At 50.3% G+C, this 13928-nt stretch overlaps 2 protein-coding genes across 2 annotated transcripts; one reads left to right on the forward strand and one right to left on the reverse strand.

Moving 5' to 3' along the window:
* Positions 1-2472: 2472 nt before the first annotated feature.
* LAJ45_10739 (uncharacterized protein) lies at positions 2473-2875 on the reverse strand (the record flags this gene model as incomplete). Its single annotated transcript, XM_046120256.1, has 2 exons — positions 2473-2576; positions 2659-2875. The coding sequence occupies 2 exons, from the start codon at positions 2873-2875 to the stop codon at positions 2473-2475; spliced, it is 321 nt and encodes a 106-aa protein (XP_045966606.1).
* A 2019-nt stretch (positions 2876-4894) lies between these two features.
* Positions 4895-5977, forward strand: LAJ45_10740 (uncharacterized protein; the record flags this gene model as incomplete). Its single annotated transcript, XM_046120257.1, has 1 exon — positions 4895-5977. One exon carries the CDS (start codon positions 4895-4897, stop codon positions 5975-5977), a length of 1083 nt encoding a protein of 360 aa, XP_045966607.1.
* Positions 5978-13928: the final 7951 nt, after the last annotated feature.

Consider the following 13928-nt stretch of genomic DNA (forward strand, 5'->3'; position numbering starts at 1 on the left):
GTGGTGGAAGGTCCTGCAATGAAGCCAAAGTAGTCTTCCATGGTAATATCCGAGGTGTCATCTGAGAAGTTGGTGAGGTCGAAGTCAACCGGCATTGTGAATACATCGGTTTCTTCGAGTGCGGGAAGGCCAGAAAGATCGGGGATCCAAGAGAGCTCGAGTTTTGTGTGAAATGCAGTACCAGATGCGACGTTGAGGTTGCCAGATGCAGCGGACTTCTCCTTGTCTCTGAAAGCTTTGAGTTTCCGGCAATTTTTGTGCGTGTGGCCTTTTGCATATTCTCCATTCTTGGTGCACCAGGTGCATGTGACGTCCCGATTTCCTGTTTCGTTGTTACGTGGCCTCCTGACTCTGTTGTTGTTTCCGTGTCCTGGGTTTCCTCGCCTGATTGTGTAGGCTTCTCCAGCCGCCTGTCCATCGTTGCTGCGCCGTGAGTCCAGATCCAACAGCTTTTCGTAGACGTCATCGAAGGTGACGTTGGGCTTGGTTTGCAGGTTGTCAACGACTGATTCGAGGGATTCGTGCCGGAGTGAGAGGAGTAGGAAGGATGCCTTCGCTTCTGAGACAGATGCGAGTTGGTGAAGGTGGTAACCGAGTGGATCCTTGGTCTTGTCCGTAGAGTTACTAGTCCTAGTGAGGAGAGATGACCAAAGAGTGTTGAACTGGGTTAGATGTTCCTTGATGCCCTTGTCGGGTGTGTATTGTAGTGTGACGACATTTGCGAGGAGCGAGTGGAGGGAGGCGACGGTTTTCCGATCGAATCTGTCCTCAAGTTGAGTCCAGAGGTGATGAGCAGTGTCGGCCGGTGTCAGCGTGAGAATAACTTCAAATTCGATGTTAGATTGGAGGAATACGACCGCAAGGTTATCCTTTTTGTCCCAATCGCTGATTTCTTCGGCATTGTCGGAGGTTTCTTCTTCGTCTTCTTCAGCCTCAGCAGTGCTTCCTGATGCTTGTGGTGCCGTGGTAGGTACAGTAGTGGTGGTTGTCAACACGGGACGCTTGCTCGAACCATTGACCAAGTTCCACAGATCGTGAACTTTCAACATGCGGGTAGCAAGGTCCCTTCATACAGTGTAATGCCCTTGACCATCCAGCTTGCATGGGAGTGCGGGAATTTTGATGCTCCTCTCAGACATGATTGAAAGTGAAACGAGAAAGTGTACTTTGTGGTAAAAATGGTGAAGAGTGTATAAGCGTGAGTGGTCTCCGGGCTCATAACCTAGAGAAAGTATGTAGGAGAAGTAAAGTAATTGATCGTGTTATTGTTCTAGCTAAGGGGGAATGCCCCGCTTTTATACTAATGAAAGGTAGTACAAAAGAAATACAATGAGTCATAGACGTGTGAGTAATAGAATGACTAATAGGAAAGTGAGTCATACGCCGATGACAAATACTATTATGAAATGATGAGAATCTTCCAGAACTATGAAACGTGCCGAGCGTCCTATTTCAAGAGAAGCCACCTTGAGAAATCGCGCTTGGTACCACATTTGATTCCAGAGAACTATTTCACATACAGCCAAATGATATTTGGCCAGATTATGTCATGTCATATTGGCAGCTTTATGGTTCGAGTTTTCTTTTTCGATGATTTCTTCTAGCTACGAAATACTCTAGTACATGGAATCGACGATATTGATTCGGTTATTCAAGGCTTCAGCCACGTTCCACTAACACATTTTACACACCTCCGTAACCAAGAAATAAATCGATCATCTAGTGACTTTGACATCACGAAAGTTCACCCGCCATAAAAGCAGAATGAACATCGGATGTGGAGATGTGTCTTCTGGATCTAAGGTTTATCACTACTATGATAAAGCTAAATTTAACTCTTGACGGTAAAGCCAACGCTCAAGTACTCGATCATTTTTCCAGATTTATGTAGGTCTATTCAGCATAACAAGCAAGCGTCCAGAAATCTTATTAACAATATGAAGCGTGCAGAATCAATTTCAGTCAGAAGACGGAGAACCTATTCAACGACGAGTACAGTGGCCACCCATGCCCGTCTTTACACACCATATTCATGCAATCTCTGTTATTCCCCGCCGAAAGAAGAATATTTCACTGGGCCTGCTCGGCTTCATTAAAATGCAGTTCTGAGTTGGAAGCTCAACTCCAATTTTTTTATGTTATACTATCATCAGCGGTTCCTGTCTTCTTGGAGAGACATTTAACCGGACTCTCGATACTCAAATCATTCTCAACCAGAAACCATAACTCAAACACAAATCGCAGCCATGGCGCCCGTCATGACCGCCGTGACCGCCGTGGCCGTCAAATAACTCTCATTAACCAACCAATCCCTCCAACAACCAATCTCCACCTCAAGCACCTAGTGCTCGCACCTTTCCAGCCCTATCATACCCCGCACAATCCACCATACGCCTCAGCAGCCTAATCATAGCCACAAAGCAAGTATGATCCACCGCACCCCGCTCTCTCTCCTCCACCGGAACAACGCGCTCAATCATCACCTGCACATCCTACCTCTACAGAAAGCTCTTTTTCATCATCGTGCCCAGTAGGTCTTCGTCTGCAATCCCGCACTCCTCCTGGAATCCCACAATCTGGCCAATCATATCACCGTTAGTGTACTTCACTCTTTCATTCCCCGCTGCTCTACTACGAGCTCATACCGAGGGAACTAACCTAACCCCAGCTCAACACTCCCCACCGCCGCAACCACTACCGCCCCGATCTCACCCCTCACTCTCCCATCACTCAGCACCCGCAACATGCCCCAACTAGCAAAAAGGCACCCCCTTAGAAGGCCAAACTGCTCAACGAGCTCCGCATGCGCCTTATGCGACGGGCGGAACCAGCTCGGTGGCAGAATGTCCGTAAGACCCGTCCACCTCACCAGCATGATGGGCCAGAAGTGACTTAGTGGGGTCTCTATGATGGGGGTGGGGTTAAGCGGCGTGCTGGGAAGGTGTGGAGGAGGTAGTAGGAAGGTGGTGGTGGGGCGATGTTGTACGTACTGGGGGGTCGTTGGTGGGGGCGGGGAGGCGGCATGACGGGGGGCGGCGTTTGGCTTTTTTGGGGGGGGTGTGGGTTTTTGCGGTGGAGGTGAACTGCATGGTGGGTATGACGGGGGGAGTGTATGGTTGTTTAAGGGTACAATCCAGAAGGGGAAGGCAGATGGAACTACATCGTTACAAAAACTAAGGTGCAGATTCTCCCCACACGACGTGTTCACATGTCTTTTTTCGCATTAACTTTGTTTAGGGCAGCATTACTGATACGACGTTCCCCAGGTCTACCCCCCGAGTATTAGATAATACTGTCCCCATGGGTGTCTGCGCTGAGCGACATTAACACAACAGGTTCAATCATTGACCCTGTTCGTGGGTTAGGGCTATTTATTATGCGGTGTGAGGCTCAAGCACAATATATCCCAACGTTCTGAGCCAGACTATCATGACCTAAAACCAGACAACGATGTCTCAACCTCAACAGAAATACCTATTTAACCCTCCTAGACTTCTATCGGGTTGTTTATAATCATTTTTTCTTAATTATAACCGAGAGAGTAGAGCGCCACACAATAAGTGGCTCTCCAGTCCAAACATTACCCCAGAACCAGCCATGCACAGAACACCTAACTGCACGCACCTCCGAAAGGCACCGTACCCCTTCCAGAGCCAAACAGCAGAGTTCATGACTTGCTGACGCGTCTATGAGAAAGTTTACAACCCTCCACATACCAGTACAGGCGCAGTCATCAGATCAGATCACCGTTATCCCAATTTCTTCAACTCACACCAAGTCATCTGGCCTGGGCTTCCTTCTGCATGTCTCGGGTAATAATAACCCTATTCGGATCTATATCCAGGCGGGAACAGAAGCTTCCGGAAGGGGTTCCAGGATAGGCTCGTCCCAAACCCGTCTACTCTACTTCCATGCTTCCAGGAGCTTGCTGCAAGTAACGGGCTGGGTACGAGACTAGTTCCAGGATTACTCTGGAGTAGTTTGATTGCTCATACCTACATAATATAGATTACAGAGCGCGGTCTTGTCCAAGATTAATCACCAGACCCTCGCCCACATACATGTACCTACATGTACATACCTACATCAATGCATGTATCCATGATAATCTCCTCCAGCAAAACGTAATAGGTTTTAGTCGACAGGCCCCGACAGACTCGGGAGGTCTGCCTTGTGCGTTTTTAAGCTTAAGAACCTCTGCTCCCTTCGTCGCTCCTTGGCTCCTTCCCTGCGCGGGCAGGGGACGGGAACGGGGGTTACGTACGCAGGGCTAGTGGTGGTGTAACGTTGCGGTGTTTTTGGGTGATATTTGTGTTACCACGCACGACCGCCAGTCGGATGAGAGCGAGAGACGTTGTGCAGATGCGGAATGAGTTAATATACTTGGCACGACATCCCCAGACTCTGACTCTGACTCCTCGCAGCTACGCAATGGCCCGTATGAATGGAATATTGATATGTATGTTATGTTGGGTTAGGGTTGATGGTCACAATATGCGGTAGCCAATCAGAGAGCGATATAAGCTCTTACCCCCATACCCTTCACTTCGTTCAGGGCAATTCGTATTGGAGATGACGGTGTCCTTGGTAACTCTGCTTGTAGTTGGGTTGTAGAAGGGCACGCATTCTTACGAGAGAAGGGCAGTAAAGTGAACTGATTACATATGTATGTATCACTGGCAAGGCAGAATGCATAATTTGCGGTATTAAGCTTTAATGGGCATTGGCTATGCATATACAGTGCTCCAATTACATGTAGTATCGTACATGATGGTGTTGATATATCTCTATATAAGTCCTCGCAGCCCCCCCCCCCCCCCCCCAAACGACTTCAATGACCCGAGTAAATCGCCAGACAGCTTCTATACGCAATTAACAAAGAGCGGCACTCACGATGCTTTCCAGTACTCTCCTCCTCCTCCCACTGTTCCTCCTCAACTCGGCCTCCGCCAAGATCGCCTTTCCCCCGCTCTCCGGCAGTTACAATGTCGGCACCACATCTATCAAGGTGACCGACACAAACCGCACCGACATCCTGGCGCCCACGCCCAACACCCCCCGCTCCTTCGTCGTGCAACTTTTCTACCCTACTGACAACTCCACCACGGCCCCCCTCGAACCCTACATGCCCCCCGCCACCGCCAACTTCTACGAAACGAGCTACGGCCTCCCCAGCGGCTCCCTCAACACCCTTCAACCCCACTCGCACACCAACGCCACCTACGCGGGTCCCTGCAAACCCGGCATCGTCATCCTCTCCCCCGGCGCCCAAACCTCGCGCCACCTGCACACCGCCCTCGCCGAGGACATCGCCTCGAACGGTTACGTCGTCCTCCTCCCAGACTACATCTACGGAGCCGAAATCGTCGAGTTCTCCGACGGCACCTACATCCTCTCCACCTTCACCAACTTCACCGATGCCGACGTCGTCCCCCTCGAGGCCACTCGTGTCGGAGACACAATCTACACCCTGGACCACCTCTCCACAATCCTGCGCGCCATCCCAGGTGCCGATCGCATCACCAAGCCAGGCAAGATCGTCATGGTCGGCCACTCCCTCGGCGGCTCGACGGCCGCCACAGTCATGGGCGCGGACAGCCGCGTGCTCGGCGGCATCGCCATGGACGGCACCATCTGGGGGGACGTGGTCAACACGGGCTTCAGCGGGTCGTTCATGTTCATTGGTGCCGCGGAGCACTACGTGGCTACCTACGAGTCATGGGGGCGGCTGTGGGCGAAGCTGCGCGGGTGGAGGAGGGAGCTGCATTTGGCGGCGGCGAAGCATATAACGTTTTCGGATGCGGTGCTGATTGTGGAGCTGCTGGGGCTGAGGGCTGTGATGCCGGAGGTGGCGGAGGAGCTGGTGGGGAGTGGTGATGGGTTGAGGGCGTTGGAGGCGCAGAAGGTGTATATAGGTGCGTTTGTGGATATGGTGGTTGGGGGAGGAGGGCGGCGGAGAAGGGGAGGAGGGTGTTGAGTGGGGCGGATGAGAGGTATCCGGAGATGGAGTTTGTGCAGTAGTGGTGGGTGGGAGGTGCACTGGGGGGCGGGGGGGGGGGGTCTGTGGTTATGGCGGGAGGGCATAGATGGATTATATACTTTTAAAGAAGACTCTAATTTAGTTGAATATTTTTCTCTTGTGCGCTTGCTCTCATGATAGGATTGAAACACTCCGGCATGCGTGAATTTTTTCAATTACAGGAATCCCAAAGCCACAATGCAGCAGACATACAGGCACCCCCGCGCCCAACGTCACCAAACAAAAATGAAAGTAATAACTAACCAGCAATTTATTCCATTCCCACAATCACCGCATTCATCCATCATCTTTTCACACGTGCCATAACCCTAGGCTCGTCCCCAGCTCGTCTTCTTTCATGCTTGCAGCGAGCTGCCACAGTACGGTCTAGTGCTAAAGGTATCTCCCCGACAAATGCCGGCCGACACTCGTGTCGACGGCCTCTGAAGTGTGCTATCGGGCTCTGAATTGTGATGTAGGGGCCCGACTTGTGATATAAAGGCCGACAATATGATATAGAAGGCCGAGGGTATGACATAGAAGGCCGACTTGTGATATAAAAGCCCGAAATGTGATATCGGGATCAGAATAAACCTTAATTTTGATGTCGGAAGCTAAAGGAAAAAGGTTTATTTTTGTATGTAAATGAGTCCGACAGCCACCCCGACAGCCGACGCCCCATACAAAAAGAACTCTCCCAAGTCGGGGAGATATAGCACTAGCCCGTCCTGTAGATCTGGAAGCATGGAAGTAGACGGGTTGGGGACGAGCCTAGAGACTGCCATAACCCCTCCCTACATGTACCCTACCCGCTCACCAAATCTCGCCCACTGATCCTCGACAACAACAGCCCCCACGCAAACACCGCGAGTGAGCACCCGTGAACGTATGTACATGCAGATGCAGCAGAGTGACACGCCATGACCCGCCCACTACACTAGCCACTCACTCACTGCCCACTACACTAGCCACTCACTCACTGCCCACGCATACCCGCACACTCACACCCCTGTCCCGTCTCATGCACTAAGAACTAATAATCCCGGCAACCCACATACAATAGGCACACCGCTTCAAGTTAGCCAAGTACAGAATCACAAACGCTCACTCGGCCGAGTGCTTTCCTGTGATTGCAGTCAATGACTGGTGGGCCGTTATGTGCAGCGGGAACGGGAGATGGTGGATTTGTGTGTGTGTGGTGCGTGAGTGGGGGGATGAAGGTTGGGACTGTACGGGAGGCTTTTAAGATGGGTCTTGGGGGGGGGGGGTGTAAAAGGCGGGGATGGTGGGAGTGGGTGGTGGGTGGTGGAGGGAGAGGGGGAATGAGGGGGAATGCGGGGATGTATGATCATTGACACTAGTATCTATAGAATATTCGGGTTACAGTGTTTCTACTACACCCATTTACAAGTCTTTTTTTCTGTCTCCACCTATACGCCGGCTATCCTCGATGTCGGACATCACCCCTTGCGAACCGCACGCCCACAATCGATATCGAATCAATAGTAGTAGGCTTGATGGGGATACTACTATAGCGCCCCTCCAGCAGTAAGACGACATGTCAGATCAATTTTTTTTGCATCCCCGTAGTCTTCCCGCGTCGAACGAAGACAAGGCAGGCACATGGGCTACTGCTCGTATGTGGCTCGCCCTAGAAGTAGGCGGCATGGCGGGTCAAGCATGCTCCACCCTCTGGCTAGCCTCCCACCCGGCATCATAACAAACCCTCTTAGCTCCTCCTTGTCCCTTTCCTTTTTATTATCCACCGAAGCACCCCCCTCCCCCTTCTTCCTTCTCCTCTCTCTTACACTCCTCCGTCTATCCTTCTCCCTTCTTCTTTCTCCTCTCTCTCCTACTCCTCCATCCATCCATCCATCCATCCATCGCCAAAACCACCTCCTGCCTTCTTCTCTCTCCCAAACCCTTCCTCTGTCGAGATACCGCCTCTCCCATACTTCGCCAAAATCCATCTCTCTCCCCACTCCCTCTCTCAGTCCCCTTCTTTTCTCCATCTCTCTCTCCTCTCTCCTCCTCTCTCCATCTCTCCATCTCTCTCCGTCGGTCCTAAGTTTCCTACTTATGGCTTCTTCTCGCCTCCTCCGCCTCCTCCCCCTAGGCCTCCTCCTCGCCCTCTCTTGTAGGGTGACTGTACTGTTCCCCTCCCCTCCCCTCCCTCCCCCGCACAGAGAGCAAGGCGAGATTTATTCATCTCGCCCTCTGCTTTAATTCTCTGTATGCTGTGGGATATCGACAGGCCTCCGTCGGTGCTCCTGCCAGCATATTCTTGTGCGGGGCTGCCGGCTTACAATCTTTACCACTGTTGTGGTGGAGGCTTGTCTTCAAAGACATAGGTTTGTTTGGATTCCTTTCCGTGTTTTTTTCTTCTTTTTTTCTTTTGGTTTCTTGACTTTTTGGTTTTTTTGCTAATGTTTTTTTTATATTGTAGACCTCCCACAATCACTCTGGGGGTTACTGCCTCCCCTTCGTGGGGTGCCGGGCCGGAAGTGGGCATGGGCATGGGCATGGGCTGAAAGACTGTTGGAATCTTTATTCCTGTGCAGTCTGGAGGGCCAGGGCATGAGGGGGCTGCCAGTGATTTTAGAAATCATATTGGTGAGTGTTTTCTTCTTCTTGAATTCCTTTGGATATATTTGATTGGTTCGACGTTTTTCTTTTGCTAAATAAGTGGTTAGGCGAATTCCACTAGAGGGGAGAGGGGAGGGGATGGGAGATTTTCCATTTCCCGGGACGTCCCTGAAGCGGCATTATGCCATTCTTGTGGGGTGGTTGTACTGCCGTAGCTGGTCTGGAGGGGTGTGTACTTGTTTCTTTCCATTTTTTTTTTTTGTTTCGGTTTATTTTTTCTTTTTACTAATGTAATTTATAGACTACTGATATTCCCATTGCAGCTCTGACTGCCACCTTTCCGGCAGCATGAGTGGTGATTTAGGGCCCCATTTGGGGGACGTGAGGGGGTGGGGGATGGTCCACGTGAGTTTCTTTTCCTTTTGAAAGGGTGATTTTCTTGATACTGAATAAATAGTTAGGCAGTCAAAGAGATGAAGGAGAACTCGGGGGTGGAAGAGGGGTTACGTTGTCCCGAGCAACGGGTGCCCTGGTGTGTGTTTCGCACTCCTGGAGTGCAACTGGCTCCCTGGGGTATGTATTTTGTTTACTTTTAGTGTTTGGCTTTGGGTATGTTGTTTTGTACTTTTACTAATAGTAGTATTTCCACTGTAGGCACAATTGCTGCCCCTGTGAGGGGCGGTCGGTGGTTTATGCCGGTGAGTCCTTTCTTCTTTTTTTGATTGATTAATTGTCTTGACGTTTACTAAATAAGTATTTAGATATTGTGGCGGGGCGAATGGATGGAACACTTCCCACCCCCCCCCCCCCCCCAAGTCCGAGCAACGGCAATACGCTATTCTTGTAGGGCAATTGTACTGACGCTGCCCTGTCAGGTATGTGTTTGTTTACTTTCGATATTTTGTTTGGACTTCTTGTTTTGTATCTTGCTCATCTGTTTCATAGTGCAGCTCCGACTGCATCCCCCCCCCCCTTCCACCACCACCTCAATTCAATTCTTGTGGGGTGACTGTACTGCAACTGGTCTCTCCTGGTGTGTATCTTATTTCCTTTCATTGATTGTGCTGTTTTATCATTTGCTGATAAATATAGACCAAACACAGGAGGCATCAACTTTGCCGACCGATGAGACCGAGACCGAGGAAACGTCTGGCTCCCCTGACGGCTCCCAGAAGAAGGTGTGTATCTCTCCTCTTGCCGGTAGAAATATCTCCTCTTCCGCCCTCTGTATTCTCTGCCTTGCATTCTTTTTTTCTTCCACATCTCTCCCCTCTTGTATTTTATCGACTGATACTCATTTAATTCCCTTCAAGGTGGGGCTCTCGGTTGAAGTCCTGGGGGCCGGCCGCATTCGATGCTATCTTTGCAGAAGGCCCTCGGTGCCCTCTCTCCTGGGAGAACACATTTCTCCCAGCCCATAAAAATACCAGAGGAGCCGAGCAAGTGTGTGTAGCTACCTCCTTTGTCTATTCCCAACCTTTCAGAACACCTGCTAACCAGTAACATAGAGGATTCCTGTGGGACGCTAGTACTGCTAGCATCATCAAAGCCCAACAAGGGGAGGGAACACCGAGCAAAACACATTGTTCCCTCCCTCCTCTGGGAAACATCTACCGGCCGCAACCATCTCCCCGATCAAGCTGCGGGACCTCATCTCGCCGCCAGCCATCTCCGCGGTCAAGCCGCGGGGCCTCATCCCGGCGCCGGACATCTCTCGGGAGAAAAGGGTGAGGCAACTCAGATTCTCCTGGTTCGGCCCTGGATTGAAAACTCGGGAGAGCCTCAAGGGGTTATCCCTCCCTCCGCCACTCCCTTCCTTCCTTCGCCAGGTGCGTGGGCAAGCCACTACCTGTGCATCCTCTCGAGGAAGGGATGCCAAGGCTGATGACATCATGGGTGACCTTAATCCCCATGATGCATTTCTTCTCCGGTGTGCATCGAAGCATTGAACGGAGAAGAATACATCAGTGCACGTGATTGCGCGGTGCGACAGAGCTGCTGGGCCCATGCATGCAGGAGATTCATTCATGTCAAGAATGTATTCTCCTGCAGGGCTCTTGTACTGCAGCACCTTTTGGTCTTGGCGGCCCCTTGGGGATGGTGGTGGGGGGTCAAACTGGGGTGCTAAGGTGGGTTATCCGTGGGGGGGGGGGTGGTCGTGGTTAGCTGTATTTTTATTTTCGTTTATTTATTTTATAATATAATAAAAACTTGTCAAACATCTTTGCTGTCTTCTTGTGATGTGCTTGTGAAGCCTTGAGTGGGATCTGTGGCCGTAATATTTGAAGTAGGCTGTGATGTGGAAGCTCGTCTGTAGAGAAGGTTGATGGTTACGTACAAGTATTGTAGGATCATTAAGTGGATATTAGATTTGTCAAGACATGAGGTTTCGTAAGCGCCGAGTGACACCTTATGATCAAGTTATTGTGCTAGCCATACGATAGCAATACGTTATTTAAATCAACTAACACATGTGCACATGAATCTTCCCTTCGTGATACACATCCCAGCTAGTTCAATCATCTCAAGAGTGCAGTTTCTCATACCCGCAGTATTCTCGCGGGGCCAGATAAGAAATCTACCTTGCAATTAAAGACCTCGACCGAGAAGGCAGACCACCAAATCAGTACGTAAGCAGAACGGAGAGGCGAGCAGTACAAGATGCCACACGAGTGACACAGAGGATAGTTAGGCGGACACATATATTTGATTGCTAGAGCTAATAATACATATGACAAATTCAAAGCCAAGAAACACCGAGTAAAAGATTGCCTGAAGCCCATACAAGCACTTCCCACCAATACATATGACCGCACTATCGACGGGCCTAGTACACTACGAGACACTCGTATCTTGAAAATCTTTCGTGAATTCACCTTTGTCGCCCTCGTCGCATCCGTAGGCATCGGACTCTATAACTTCTATCACTGCTACTTACATACAACATAACACTTTGATCACAGTATTCACGTTCGAATTCGCACTAAAGCTCCTCCGCCGGAATATTTAGTCAATCGCGGTGACTGGTAAGGGGGCCCTTTCTCCCTGTAATCACTGTAGAAATAGGGCATTGCGACATCGGTTATGTATGGAATTACTCATGTATAAGGGATGACTCATAGAAGGAACAAGGATTCAGACAAGGCTTAGTGTCAGGGATTAAGTAATCAGGGGATCACGTGGTATTAGAATATCTGTATATATAGAGCGCTCAAACACCCACATTGTCGCTGGAACTTCAGCGGCGCAATAGTATCTTCTTCGCACTACAAACACATCCTCCCTCAAGGTCACGTGTTCAAACCACATTCAAGTCATTTTCTCCCACACTACAAACTTCAGGTTATGAGCCCGGGTTTTGCCAAATAAAATCCGCACAACACTCGCCACATTCGGTTAACTCAATTACACTTCATACAACATCATGTCTGACGCTGATGAATCATCCAAGGCCGTGGAGGTTAAGTCCTCAGACAACACGAGTCCCAGTAACATTCGCATCAAGTTTGATGAACTCCCAAAATTAAAGGGACAATCCAACTACCAAACTTGGGCGTCTGCCTGGAGGATTACATTCGATGCAGCAGACTGGTGGGAAGCATTGAGCATCGAAAACCCCTCAGAAGATGACACAGACCTCACCAAGGCCGAAATCAAAAAGGCCCGAAAACAAATGCACAGCCTTCTCATCGGAGCTGTAGCCGAAGACATACAACCAACAGTCGTCTCCGCCGAAAATGCATACCACGCATGGAAGGCGCTCAAAGACCTCTACGATCGCGTATCACCAAACACGACGATCACCCTCCTCAGCCGTGTTCTAGACACGAAGATGCAAGACAACGGTAACTTAACCGAGCATCTCGAGACCTTCAACACGAACTGGAATACTCTCAAAACCAGGTGTCAGAGCGGCGACCACAAACTCTCTCAGGCCCTACTACCCCTCACCAAATCCAACGAAGCAATGGCAGCATTCCTACTTGCCTCACTGCCGAAGTCAATGAGCAACGTCGTCGATAACATCCAGACTAAACAGGATGTTACATACGAAGATGTACGCCAACGGCTACAAAATCTACAAGAGGAAACCCCTCTCACCGGCAACAACAGGGTACTTCATACCAGGAGTATCCCAACACCAAATGGCAAGGAATGCACCTGGTGTAAGAAACGGAATAACCCGTACCAGGGCCACGAGTACAAGGAGTGTAGAAAGCTCAAAGAACAGAACAAGACAAGGGATTCAAACAGAAGGAGACCAGGCAGAGATAACTCAGCATCGGTAGTTATCAACGAATCATCCACAACAGTATGCATGGTACGCACTGATACCTCACCCTCTCTGCCCCTTACCTGGATCCTGTAACGGGGGCAGCCTATCTATGTATCGCTAGAATCCAATAGAACAGATGCGGCCGTGCAAGATAGAAATCAGGTGCAGATTTATTCAAAGATACTATCGCTAGAACTCAATAATCTTTAAGGGCTCTGCTACCGATAATGGTCTACTCGAAGATGAGGATCAGGTCAGTTGGGCGGGAATGATCCTGAGTACATCAGCAAACCTGTAGCCTTCGCCAGACGCCCGGGGCGCTCAGGGCGCTCAGGGCGCTCGGTAGGTAAACTACCTCTCCAGAGATACCGCCAGTGCTCCTGGCGAGGTCTGGCGCACATTATTCCGCCCCAGCGCACACTAGTCCGCACAACGGGCCCCGACACTAAATAATAGCGCCCGGTGTAACTAGGACGTCACTCTACCCGCTAGAGAACGCCAGTTGCACGGTTGGATATCCTGACTGCTCCTGGAGCACTCTTCACTGCTCCAGCGGGCTCTGGGGATAGAATGATTGCCCTGACTCCCCTGACGTTGCCGGATGGGGTGCTTTGAAATCTGGCTCATGCCCGACGTACCGATTCCTACATGTCGGCGCCCCGTTCTCTCTAGGCATACACCTCTCCGCCGTTCCGGCCTCTGGTATTCACAATTCCCCCATGAGATTACAAAAACATCACTCGCACGACGATCTCTACTGTCTCCAGAGCACTCGCGACTGCACTTTGAGAATTGGTGTATTCAACACCGTGATCCTCCGCCTAATACTAAATACAATACGCCATTTAACACCCTAACTAACCCTAATACAATATACGAATCAGAAGAAATCCCCCACTATCTCCCTTAGCACTCGTGATTGTTCTACACATCCTCCTCCCCCCCCCTTCGTAATCCCCCGCTACAGGTAATTCCGGCTCTTCTTCTTCCTCCTCCCCCTCCTCTTCGGTGTCAATGCCGCGAAGTCGGGGCATTAATCACTTCGTC

Source organism: Morchella importuna, assembly GCF_003444635.1.
Source record: "Morchella importuna strain M04M26 chromosome Unknown Morimp01GS049, whole genome shotgun sequence".
In the NCBI taxonomy this organism is placed as follows: Eukaryota; Fungi; Ascomycota; class Pezizomycetes; order Pezizales; family Morchellaceae; genus Morchella; species Morchella importuna.